A 13,574-nucleotide genomic window follows, 5' to 3' on the forward strand; every position below is an offset into this window, starting at 1 on the left:
AAGTTGGAGCTTGGAAAGCTCTTCTGGGGCAGGGTCAGCAGAAGCCAGAGGCTGTATAGGCGGACGCCAGCCAGCCTGCACGGGCCCACAGAGAAGCTCCTTGGGGGAGTGAACTGTGTGCTCCAGGGAAGGGAGACCGAAGGCTTTGGTGGGGTCGGTCCTAACCCGGAACCAGGTCAGGCAACTCGGGAGCGTGATACAGGCCGAGCTACTGTAAGTAGGTGAGCAGTAAATAGGACTCTGCCTCAAGACCACCTGATCAGGAGAAGTCCTTGATGTTCTTTGTGTCTTCCATTACTCCTAAATGAATCTCCTGGTCACAAATTGACTCTGGGAAGTATTTTGAGGCATGAGACAGTGAACACTTTAAATCGGCCATCTGATCAAGGCTATAAAGGTTATAGTCCGTCATGTCTTACTGCTGAAAGCTGAGTCTCTACTTGGCTAAAATTAAAAATAAATGAACTAAAAATTAAGTTGTGTGTAGGATGAAATTTGGGTATTTTGACAAAAACTCCAAGGAAAAGTACTGAACACTATTATGAACCATTTTAAGAAAATACTTCTGTTTTAGGTGTGGATACTGCAGTCCACACTAAGATGGTAGGTGGTAAAACACTGATTCTTCCTGAAACTGAGTATATACTTACACAATGTATTTAAGTGGTAACAAATTTCAAGATATGTCTCAACTTCTGTGACTTGTTTTAAGCATATCTTTCCCCAGCTGACAGGACTAATTTTCACTGCTTTGAAGGGTGAGATTGCTAATCAAAGGCAAAGTTTTGTTCCTATCTAAAGTAGCAGAAATTTCAAAGGAGTGCCTTCCAAACTAACTGTGAAAATGCCTGACCTGTTCATTGATAGTTTCTCTTTTATTTTGTTCACTTAGAAATACATGGGCTTATCCATTCGTCCGTTGAAGGGCATCTTGGTTCTTTCCACAGTTTGGCGACCGTGGCCATTGCTGCTATAAACATGGGGGTACAGATGGCCCTTCTTTTCACTACATCTGCATCTTTGGGGTAAATGCCCAGTAGTGCAATTGCAGGGTCATAGGGAAGTTCTATTTTTAATTTCTTGAGGAATCTCCACACTGTTTTTCAAAGTGACTGCACCAACTTGCATTCCCACCAACAGTGTAAGAGGGTTCCCCTTTCTCCACATCCTCTCCAACACACGTTTCCTGTCTTGCTAATTTTGGCCATTCTAACTGGTGTAAGGTGGTATCTCAATGTGGTTTTAATTTGAATCTCCCTGAGGGCTAGTGATGATGAACATTTTTTCATGTGTCTGATAGCCATTTGTATGTCTTCATCGGAGAAGTGTCTGTTCATATCTTCTGCCCGTTTTTTTTATATGATTTTCTGATTTGTGTGTGTTGAGTTTCAGGAGTTCTTTATAGATCCTGGATATCAACCTTTTGTCTGTACTGTCATTTGCAAATATCTTCTCCCATTCCATGGGTTGTCTCTTTGTTTTGTTGACTGTTTCCTTTGCTGTGCAGAAGCTTTTGATCTTGATGAAGTCCCAAAAGTTCATCTTCGCTTTTGTTTCCTTTGCCTTTGGAGACATATCTTGATAGAAGTTGCTCTGGCTGATATCGAAGAGGTTGCTGCCTACTTTCTCCTCTAGGATTCTGATGGATTCCTGTCTCACGTTGAGGTCTTTTATCCATTTTGAGTTTATCTTTGTGAATGGTGTAAGAGAATGGTCGTGTTTCATTATTCTACATAGAGCTGTCCAGTTTTCCCAGCACCATTTATTGAAGAGACTGTCTTTTTTCCACTGTATATTTTTTCCTGTTTTGTCGAAGATTATTTGACCATAGAGTTGAGGGTCCATATCTGGGCTCTCTACTCTGTTCCACTGGTCTGTATGTCTGTTTTTATGCCAGTACCATGCTGTCTTGGTAATCACAGCTTTGTAGTAAAGCTTGAAATCAGGTAACGTGATACTGCCAGTTTTATTTTTGTTTTTCAACATTTCTTTAGCAATTCAGGGTCTCTTCTGATTCCATACAAATTTTAGGATTATTTGCTCCAGCTCTTTGAAAAATACTGGTGGAATTTTGATCGGAATGGCATTAAAAGTATAGATTGCTAAAGTATAGATTAAAAGTATAGATTGCAGTATAGATAAGGAAGATGTGGTCCATATACACTATGGAGTATTAGGCCTCCATTAGAAAGGATGAATACCCACCTTTTGTTGCTACATGGATGGGGCTGGAAGAGATTATGCTGAGTGAAATAAGTCAAGCAGAGAGAGTCAATTATCATATGGTTTCACTTATTTGTGGAGCATAACAAATAGCATGGAGGACAAGGGGAGATGGAGAGGAGAAGGGAGTTGGGGGAAATTGGAAGGGGAGGTGAACCATGAGAGACTATGGACTCTGAAGAACAATCTGAGGGTTTTGAAGGGGTGGGGGGGGGGGGGGGGAGGGGAGGGGAACCAGGGGTGGGTATTAGAGAGGGCACGGATTGCATGGAGCACTGGGTCTGGTGCAAAAACAATGAATACTGTTACGCTGAAAAAAAAAAGAATCATGAACAATTCGAATTTCAAAAAAAAAAGAAAAAGAAATACATGGGCTTGACCAGTTCAGGTCCACAAAAGATGGCACTAAAGGCCATGCTTAGGCAAAGTGCTATAAGGAGTATTATAATCATTTATGAAAACGGTTTATAGAGTGCTTTGCTCAAGGGCCAAAAAATCAAATAAATATGGCCCTGGTCTCTTAAGAACTTAAGATAAATGAGCTTTCTTCTTACCTTCAAACTCCAAGACAGCTGTGATGTTATGAATGGGTTCAGAGGTGAGAAAAATTGAGTTCATACAGAAACAGAGAATCCAGTTATCATCTTTAATTTTCAACAAGCGTGGGGGCTATAACTGTTTTCTCCCCTGTGGACCACCACTATCTGGGACCACCCAGGCAGGCATTTTGAGGTAACAGCTTAGTCTCCTGACCTCATTCATTCCAGAATGGTCTGCCTGCAGGTCCTGTCATCTTGTCATCGGTCACCTTCTCAGAGGGGCCTTCCTCAATAGGGAATCCCATCGGTATTCACCCTGCCCTGGGTCACATACCCTTGTCTGTCTTCTTCAGAGCACTTGGGACTCTGTGAAACTGTCTTGCTCATCTGTTGGTCAGAATGAAAGCAGGGAGCCCAGCCCTTATCCTGGTATTGTGAAGAGGCCCTGGCCCTCTGTAGGTGCTCAGTGACTATCTGCTGAATGAATGAATGAATGAATGAATGAGAGGAGTCTGGAGTGCAGTATAAACCTAAAAGTAGTGAGGCGAGGTCTGAAATATGGCCATTTTAAAATGACCACTTGACCAGTGAACTTTCCACACCTGCTCTTTCATGAGATCTGTGTCCTGGGTGCTGGTAATGTTGACCAATGTGCCTGGGAGGTGGCGGACAGTAAGGACAGCAGGCACTCCATCCTGGCTGCCATCCTGGGGACAGATAGAATTGAAATCCCAGATTCGTTTATGGAAGTGATATGTCAGCAATAGAGCTCTTCCATTTCTGACAGAACTTGGAAACTTCAGAGTGTTGTTTTTTTTTTTTTAACTTGAATCATTTTCACAGACTAAGTTTTCCCCTTTGTGCTTAAAGCTGGCCCAGCTGTTGTTTTTAATATCTTTTCTCTACTGGCTAATCTTATGCCAAAAAAATGGCATGATATGGAAAACGCATTTGTGTCTTTGGGAGGCCTGCTCTGGCAGCCGCCATTTTTTTCTGTCACACACTTGGAGTGATCTGCCTTCCTGTAGGATGACAGGTGTTTTTCTCAGGGTATCAAGAAGGCAAGATCATTTTTTTCTCCAGTTTGGAGGTTTGGGATCAGTTAACTAGAAGAAAGATGGTTTTTCTCCTCAGCCCCGTGGCCAAAAGCTATTTCTTCACAGTTTGTCCTCACGGAGTCTGGAGAAGAAAGCCATATATTTGCTCTTCTTTTGGCTTCTCAGCTGTTTACCTCACCCTCTTGGTTTCTGTATGTTTGCAGTGGGAAGTCGACAAAAGGGAGAACACTCAGTGCGGGTGGCTGGCAAGGAGAAATGTGTCTACTTCTTCTGGCAAGGCCGGCAGTCGACCGTGAGTGAGAAGGGCACGTCGGCTCTGATGACTGTGGAGCTGGATGAGGAGAGGGGTGCCCAGGTAAGTTCTAGAAAGTGGCTGCTCCCATGGAGGAGAGTCTTGGCCTTCCTGGGGAGCTCCAGGGGGTGTGGTCTGGCCCCCTGAAGAGCCAGTCCAGTGAACAAAGACAGCATCACACAAGCGACGTTTAGTCCTGGCCAGCTCCCCTAGATTCCAGTCTGGGCTTCCGTAATCATGTCTCCACCGCCTGGCCAGCAGTCATGTGCTCTTATACGAGATCTATCTGCAAACAGTAAATCCACAAATCAAGTACAGAGTGCCAGTGAGTGGTGGGTTTGTTTTTTTTTTTAAGTTTCCACTTAACTAATACTCAAGGAATTGTAAACAGAACAAAGAGATACTATTTTCCACTTCTAAAACTGGTAGAGATTTTGTGAAGAATGGATCCAGGGCAGGTAAGGATTCAGCAGGATGCTTCCATTGGGAAGGATAGCTTGAAACAGCCATCCTGAAAGCAGGTTGGCTCAGGGACCTTAAAATTCTCATAAACTTTGATCACTTTTTCCACTTACACAGATCTATCCTAAGGAAATATCAGAGATTAACATGAAAATTAGTATTGCCATCATCTGCATTCCTCACAGCAGCCTGAGTGATGTTTTGGATCACGTCAGATCATGTCATTCCCTTTTCCTCCATCACAAATGGACTGTAGTCAAAGCATTCTCCTGGTGGTTTGCTAGCACCTTCGTGTCTGGTCCTACACACCTCTCCCACATCACCCCTCACCCTCACCATGGCCAGGGCTGCTCTAGCCTTTTTTTGCCATTCCCTACCCCAGGGCCTTTGCACAGTTTCCCCTTCCCACAATCTCCTCTATATCCATAGTAACTTTCAACCTCAGAAGATTGAGATCTGTTCAGATGTCACCTATTTTATCCAAATCCCTTCCTATTCTCTGTCCTGTTACTATGTTTTATAGCACTTGTATTATTACCACTACTTAAAACCACATAATCAATTTGTCATTTCGTTTACATTTTGAACACACTGTGTTTACTTATTTATTATCTGCCTTTTCCTACAAGCATGGAAGAGACAGTGCCTGCTGTTCTTCCCCACCATTATAGCCTCAGGGCCTGTGTAATACCAGTGCCAAGACTTTGTAAACAGTTCTTTTTGATGTTCAGATTATCTTTGCATCAGGTCCCATCCTTTAGGAATTAAGAGTTGACTATGGGGTCTTGAGAGAACATGATAACATGTACAAATATCTTCACGGTCTTAAATGAGTAGTTAATGATAGCACAAGGGAAGAGAAAGATGAAGTTTTATCAACTTGGCTGGGACTGGAGAAGATTATGCTGAGTGAAATAAGTCAAGCACAGAAAGTCAATTATCATATGGTTTCACTTACTTGTGGAACATAAGGAATAACATGGAGGACATTAGGAGAAGGAAAGAAAAGTGAATTGGGGGAATCGGTGGGCAGGGTTGGGGGGGACGAAGCACGAGAGTCTGTGGACTCTGAGAAATAAACTGAGGGTTTTGGAGGGGAGGAGTGGGGGGTTGGGTGAGCCTGTGGTAGGTATTAAGGAGGGCATGTATTGCATGGAACACTGGGTGTGGTACATAAACAATGCATCTTGGAACACTAAACAAATAAAAATTCAAAAAAAAAAAAAAAAAAAGGGAAGAGAACAGGAATTTTCTCCAAAATAGATTAACACTCACTTAGCTTTTCCTAAGAGTCACTTCTCTTCCCTAAAAGATATACCTTTCCTCCTGTAGACCATATAATAATTGTAAATAATTGTTAGAGACCACTGTATTTTAATTTATTCTTAATTATGGATCATCTCAACTGCCTTTTTAATTTTCGTAAAGGCCAGGTTTTAATCATGCCTTTAAAATCCCCTTTAGAATTTTGAGCCTTTACCTCTCGAGTTTGAGCATTGATTTTTTTTTTTTTTTTTTTTTTTTGGGTCAAGCCAGTTGATATAAGAACATTTCGGACCTATGAAACACTACTGCAAAATGGCACTTAATTACGCAGAACAGGCCCTGAGATTTGCAGGTTAACAGTTGGTGGGGAAATGCTTCCTACCTTTCAGTGTGCCCCAACTGCCAGGCTCAGCCAGCAGTCTCCCATTAAAGCAAACTGTCTAGCAGAAGTGAGAGTGGGTGGAGTCAACCCACACGTTTACTAAGCAGCTACCACCTGCTGGAACATGGTGGTTCACAGGCGAGGGGCAGGTTGTGGTCTGGGGTCAGCAGGCACATGGCTCCGTGAGCGGATTCTGGGCACAGTGGCAAAAGAGACTGTTTTTCCCCTCCGAATTACTAAGTGATCAGTCGTTTTCCTTACTGAAAAGCAGATTTTGTTTAAAATGTGTTTAAATCAGTCATGTTACATCTCCACCATGGAATATTATTAAAACATCAAAACTCACGTTTCAAGAGCCTTTGGTGACCGAAAAACATCAAGCGAAGAAAATCAATATAAAGTGATAAAACAACAGTCCTATTTTTGCTTGGGAAAAACATATACCTGAAAAATACTTGGAAAGGAAAGCTAGGCTGTAAAATTTTTATGGTGGTTATCTGGAGATAGATAATAGTATTATCACTGGCTTTTGTTTGCACTTCTTGATATTTTCCAGATTTTTCTACCATAGGCCTGTATTATTTTTAAGACTCTGAAAACCCAGTACGTGTTACTTATTGGAGTATGTTTACCTTGGAAGGTCCAGGTTCTGCAGGGAAAGGAGCCCCCCTGCTTTCTGCAGTGTTTCCAAGGGGGGATGGTCGTGCACTCTGGGAGACGGGAGGAGGAGGAAGAAAATGCACAAAGTAAGTCACTTTACTGTAGGAATTAGTATTTTCTCCCTCTCCTGAAAGATATTTTTATATAAAAGTGGGGCCAGGGTTAATTTCCTTTTATATAGGTGTGTCTTTACTCCTGAAAGCCTCCTAACGTTGGCCTTGCAAATGAGCTGTATGGGGAGCTCATAGTGGAAACCCAACCCTCTCCACCACCCCCCACGACCCCCCACCCCCAGTCCTGTGGAGTTTCATCAGGATACGGCTTTGCATGTAGGAGGCTGGAAGATGATTCCACCTTAAACTGAATTCTCACAATGACTCTGTCTCTTCTTGAGAAGAAAGTTAAGTGGGTTGTCCATTATAAGCTGAGATTTTGGTTAGCCAACATCCCTGCCCCTCCCACAAAGAAAGGGCTTAGTGTCGATGCCGGTTATAGGATTTACTTGGGTATTTACAAATTTTGTAAAAATGGTCTTTCTACATCATAAACCGCTTCTAACTCCAAAACGTTGTACCTTCTGGGCCACCAGGAGGCTGGCTGCTGCTCCCCACAGGCTGGGCCGGACTGGGGGGTTGTGTTGGCTGGTGACTGCGGAAGGAGGGCAGCTGTCCCGACAGCACCCGGCCTAACTCTGTGCCGCTGGTGCCCCCTGCAGGCGAGTGGAGGCTGTACTGTGTGCGAGGAGAAGTGCCCATGGAAGGAAACTTGCTGGAAGTGGCCTGTCACTGTAGTAGCCTGAGGTCCAGGACTTCCATGGTTGTCCTCAATGTAAACAAAGCCCTCATTTACTTGTGGCACGGATGCAAAGCCCAAGCCCACACGAAGGAGGTTGGAAGGACTGCAGCAAATAAAATCAAAAAACAGTGAGTGTTGTGCATGAGGGCCTCTCCAGAAGGGGCTTCCCTGTGGGACATGGGCTGAGGCCGGAGGGGAGACCCACCCAGTAGAAGCCCCTAGATGCCCCGGTATACTTAAAGGGACTTCAGCAGGGGGTAGTTATGAACCTTGTCAGCTGCCTCTGACGTTCCAAACAGATGTGACTCACGACTCCCGTAATACTGCCAACGTGAGGGCTTCCCCAGCGGCATTTCTGCCTTCTGTAAGGCAGCCACCTGCCAGGGAGTGGTCGGCCCACCTGAGCCAGTTGTGGAGCACAGCACCGCAGGGTCTGGGTTTGGTTCCTGTCCCAGGCAGGCACCCACACTTGGGCAGCTGGCCGAGGAAGCTGGGGAAGAGGGCCGCTGGGGAAGGGGGAAAACCGAAGCAGGAAGAGAAGGCCTGCAAGGGAGCGGGCCGTACTGTGCAGTCACCATCTAGAGGAGGTGCAGCCTGTGAGCTCTGTCTGTCAAATAAATAAATAAAATCTTTAAAAAAATAAGACAAAAGAAAAATTTAAAAAAAAAAAAAAACCTACTGGATTTTCTCCACGCAGGTGTCCCCTGGAAGCAGGACTGCATAGTAGCAGCAAAGTGACAATACACGAGTGTGACGAGGGATCCGAGCCCCTGGGCTTCTGGGATGCTTTAGGAAGGAGAGATAGGAAAGCCTACGACTGCATGCTTCAAGGTAATAATAGAACGTTCCATTGCCTTCTGTCACTAATTTAGTCAATACATGTTTATTGAGCCTGTACTATGTACAACACCCAATGAATCAGACCTAGGATAGGTCCTCATAGGCCTACAACACAATAAGGATGCTAAATAATATGCAAGACAGGTATAATTTGAAATAAAACTTTCTGTGGGTCATAACAGAGGTGCAAATGAAAGAGGCTGAGAGTTGAAAAAAGAGGTTCCGCCCGGAAAATTGTGCATGGCCCCATAGAAGACGCGGCATTTAAACAGAGCCTTGAAGATTAAACATGACTTGAAGAGAGGGAAGAAGATGATTCCAGGAAACCAGCTGAGCAATGACACACCATCAGCCTGTGGAACCAGATGCTTTTGGTTTGGCCAGTGTTCTCAGCACTGGGACGTAATGGAGTTCAGCAGAGAGAAGTTGAAAAAGAAACTCAGTCCCTTATAATCACCTCTCTCAAAGAGAACCAGAATTAACATTCCTCTGTGTGATCCATACATATCTGTATTGAAGAAAATTTTAGATAGCACTGTATAGTTTTATAGCCTGATTTTCCCCTTTATTATAAACCATTTCTCAAGGTGTTCATTAGACTTCCGTGGCCACAGGGTATTCCATGAAAATGGTATATTGCCATTTTCTACTTAACCTCTTTTAGTTTAATTTTAGATTAGAGAGCTGTTTCCAATTTTTCCTCATTATACAATAAATGTGAATGATTTAAAATAAGTATCTGCATTTATTTCTTGTTAATTTCCTAGATACAGAACTGCTATGGTAAAGGTAGAAAAGATTTAGAGTACATATCAACAAGGTGCCCCAGGACACTGGGACCAAGTTCCCTTCACACCAGCAATATTATACATACAATATACATATACAAGGACTGTGCATTTCCCAGTAGAGTCAGAGACTTGGTAGGTCACCTTTTCCTCTTGGCCAAATTCAGTGGGGCAAACTGATATCTAAGCACTGTTTTAACTTAGTGTTTTAAGTTGGAAATACTGTGAAACACTTTAATTTTTTTTAGTCATTTGTATTTCTACTATAGCAAATGTTTTAGTTTTGCCTTTTGTACAATTTATTAGGATATTTATCTTTATTATATTCCTTTATATACTAAAGATAGTAGGTTTCTGTATTTCTCATGTTGTCACCTGCCTTTTCATTTTGTTTGGTTTTCTTTTTTTTCCTGGCAATGAAAATTTTCATTTTTGTACTGTCAACACATAACCCCCTTCTCCTTTCATTATTTCCTTTAGAATTATGATTAAAAAGGCCTTCCCACCTCCAAGTTCAGACAAATCTTACCATCCTTGCACTAATTTTTGGATTATTTTATGTTTTATGTTAATTCTCCAATCCATATAGGATGTACTTCTGTGCATATTTTGTCTTCAGCTTTGTTCTCTTTTCTTTTCAAAGATCCTGGAAATTTTAACTTCACACCCCGCCTGTTCATCCTCAGCAGTTCCTCTGGTGATTTCGCAGCCACGGAATTCATGTACCCTGCCCGAGACCCCTCCGTGGTCAATTCGATGCCCTTCCTGCAGGAAGATCTTTATAGTGCCCCACAGCCAGGTATGGCCGTGGAAGGGGATATCGTGCCCTGAGCCGCAGAAGATGCACCTTCCAAAGGGCCTTTTTATTTGAAGCTCATATTTAGTAAACAGTTTTTATTTGCCAAGTACACTGGCAAGAAACTTTATGTTACCTCATTTCATCCTCACACCTACCCCCAAAGGAAGGGCACATCAACCGTACATTACAGCCTAAGAAACCGAGACCCTAACTTACCCAAATAGGTAGGTTAAGAATAAGCTGAGAGGTCGGGAATCCATGCTGTTCTTCCAGGCTCCCCTCAGTCTTGGTGCTTTATGGTCTGCAATTGGCTATCAAGTTTTCATTCAAGACAGGACGAAGGGGTAGGGAAAAGGGCAGGGATGGCCATGTCTCTCCCTTTTATCAGATAAAGCAAAAGCTTTCCCAGAAGCCCCGGCTGTCTTCTGCTTACATCCCATTGGCCAGAGCCCTGTCACATGACCACCCTCTGCTGCAAGGGAGCCTGGGAAAGTGAGTGGCCGGGGAGCAAGGGAGTCAGAGCACCAGCTGAGTCAGCCAAAGAACCGTGCCTACCAAGGCTGGAGGGTAGGGCTGAGGTTCCCGCCCATGTCTTCTGATCCCGAGGTCAGGGCTGTTTCCGCTTGACCTCAACCTCAAGACAGAACCTCTGGGCTCTTGTTCTGGTTGGGACAGTCACAGTCACCAGAGAGTGGGCTACATGCATGGACCCTCCAGCCCTCCTGCAGTCAAGTCTTGGGGCTTTTCACATGCGTCGTGTGCACAGCATCCTGAAACGCACCTTAGGGAGGGACTTAGGTCAGGCAGACCTGGCAAGTGCGAGAGCTCCTTGGCCATATGGAGTAAGAGCGTGACCACTGGATGAGACGAAGCAAGGAGGAAGAGGCAGAACACATCTACTTACAGCCCGCTTTTCTCACAAAGAACCCTGAACTTGGTCGCCTACGATGCAGTCACATTGGGGCATGGACATCAGTGACCTATAGAGCAAGGGAGATGCACTCTCCAGTTTGTAAACTGCTCTCAGGAGATACACAGTGCTCACAAGCCCCCGAGTGGCATGTGTGCTGTTCCTCTGCTCAGCTCGCTGCCAGTTCCAGAAGGGCCGCTGGCAGGCCGGCAGCTGAAGAGGGACAGGAGGAGAGAGGATGCAGGGAGAGGGAAGGGAAGAGCCCAGCGTCGCAGATGCCACCTCTGTGCCCAGAGGCTTGTTATGACCAAATGTTCAAAGGGCTGAGGCATCACAAACACCCTTTGGCCCGTGCCAAAGGTATTCTGCCCCCCTGACAAAAGCAGTAGGGAGGGAAGACCTCCCTTGGGTTTGGGGAAGAGTGAACTGGAAACATCCGAGGAGGCCCTGATTGTCTGCTCTGTCCTTCCCTTGCAGCTCTGTTCCTTGTTGACAATCACCATGAGGTGTACCTCTGGCAAGGCTGGTGGCCCACTGAGAACAAGATCACCGGTTCAGCCCGCATTCGCTGGGCCTCCGACCGGAAGAGCGCCATGGAGACGGTTCTCCGGTACTGCAAAGGTGAGGGTCACAGCACAAGCTTGAACCACCGTGTGGGGGTCTTGATACGGCCTGGCAGACAGTGATGAAGCCAAGTAATTTTGTAAGGCTTCTTAATTTTGAGATTAGTGTGTTCTTGGCTATCAGCCTGAATGAGAATTCATTTTTCTCTTTTAGATAACTGGGCCATCTAAGTCGCTACCCTCAAGGTCAAAGACTACATTATAGAATACCCTGGACTGGTTAAAACCCTTTTGCCCTGGGAATGAACCATGCTGAGGACATGAGGGCCTCCTCCTACCCCTACTCCCCACACACTACAGAGCGTCACACTGTCTGAGAGTGGAAAGCTCCCCCGCACAGGCTGGAGAGCCAATGGCAACCTTTTTATCATTCACTATTATTTTTAGTGTTCTATCTTAAAGAAATCTGTAGTGAACTCATGGCTTTTTACTATACCATCCACCTAAAATTTATAGCATTTCTTATGAAGTGAAAAATGCCCTTAGTTTCTTATCTTAAGTTTTCAGGTTTCATGGATTAGTTTCACTGAGTTTGTACAGCTGATTCTCTCTTGAAAAGCTTGTCAGTAAATAAGTAACACATTTCCACCCAATGTTTAAGTTAGAGTGGCTTATAAAATGCTGTCATTAGCTGTTTAACTGTCATTGAACCTAAGGCTGCATCAGGAAGGCAGAGGCATTCTCTACAAGTGAGCACAAGAGAAAGAAAATGTCTTACCCAAAGCCATGGAGAGAGGCTTTCTCCCATCCAGAGTTCTAGAAGCATTTTGTCAGACTCAGGTCAATTACCTGCAGTTTTATGCATCATTATATGCATGAAATTGACATTTTGTATAAACATCATCCATCTGTTATTATGAACTGCTCATAACTTGCATTTTAACCATAAGGGAGCCAAACAAGAAAAGCTTTCAAAGAAAATCAAAGAAAGCCCATTTCTTCAGACCAAACCCTGGGTGTCCTGACCTTGCCTTCTGTGTACCTACAGGAAAAAATATCAAGAGGCCGCCCCCCAAGTCTTACCTTATCCATGCTGGTCTGGAGCCCCTGACTTTCACCAACATGTTCCCCAGCTGGGAGCACAGAGAGGACATCGCCCAGATCACAGAACTGGTGAGCGCGCTTTCTCTCTCCGTGAAGGTAGCTCCCCGCTGTTCAGATTGTAGGTTGACTCTACCTTGGGGAAAAGCATCAATTGCATTTTCAAAATGGGAAAACATTTTTTCTCTTACAACACATTAGCGAGTCTACATAGAATTTGCTCAGGAATAGAAGAAATCATTTGAACTATTTTGCTTAATTTTCTATACTTGGTGCTCAAGTTAAAAGAACTTAAAAGCAAAGGTGGGGGGCGCCTGGGTGGCTCAGTGGGTTAAGCCACTGCCTTCAGCTCAGGTCATGATCTCAGGGTCCTGGGATCGAGTCCCACATCGGGCTCTCTGCTCAGCAGGGGCCTGCTTCCCTTCCTCTCTCTCTGCCTGCCTCTCTGCCTACTTGTGATCTCTCTCTGTCAAATAAATAAAATTCTAAAAAAAAAAAAAAATTAATTAAAAAAAATAATAAAAGCAAAGGTGGGAGCGCCTGGGTGGCTCAGTGGGTTAAAGCCTTTGCCTTTGGTTCAGGTCATGGTCTCAGAGTCCTGAGATTGAGCCCCACATTGGGCTCTGCTCAGCAGGGAGCCTGCTCCCCCCCTCTCTTTCTGCCTGCCTCTCTGCCTACTTGTGATCTCTGTCAAATAAATAAATAAAATCTTAAAGAAAAAAAAAGCAAAGGTGAACTTAATTACTGTGCAGAATATACATAAGTAAAAGCTGCCATCTTTTCCTTCTATTGGCTAAAAATCTGTCTCTTTTCAAGGTCTGTATAAGGCACAACAAAATCCTCTTGTTTCAGACATTAACCTTGTGTTAGAGGAGACATGAAATAAACCCGTGATG

General features: G+C 44.2%; 1 protein-coding gene across 11 annotated transcripts in view; it reads left to right on the forward strand.

Moving 5' to 3' along the window:
- The window catches only part of SVIL (supervillin), a 121,084-nt gene that overhangs the window by 104,729 nt on the left and 2,781 nt on the right, over window positions 1-13,574 (forward strand). For all 11 annotated transcript variants that reach the window (XM_059404341.1, XM_059404340.1, XM_059404334.1 and 8 more), the window contains 7 exons: window positions 4,024-4,175; window positions 6,863-6,968; window positions 7,598-7,805; window positions 8,375-8,508; window positions 9,949-10,104; window positions 11,492-11,635; window positions 12,626-12,750. In XM_059404341.1, coding sequence (XP_059260324.1) covers window positions 4,024-4,175; window positions 6,863-6,968; window positions 7,598-7,805; window positions 8,375-8,508; window positions 9,949-10,104; window positions 11,492-11,635; window positions 12,626-12,750 — 1,025 coding nt within the window. The remainder of the gene's footprint in view (window positions 1-4,023; window positions 4,176-6,862; window positions 6,969-7,597; window positions 7,806-8,374; window positions 8,509-9,948; window positions 10,105-11,491; window positions 11,636-12,625; window positions 12,751-13,574) is intronic.

Source organism: Mustela nigripes, chromosome 6 (genome assembly GCF_022355385.1).
Source record: "Mustela nigripes isolate SB6536 chromosome 6, MUSNIG.SB6536, whole genome shotgun sequence".
In the NCBI taxonomy this organism is placed as follows: Eukaryota; Metazoa; Chordata; class Mammalia; order Carnivora; family Mustelidae; genus Mustela; species Mustela nigripes.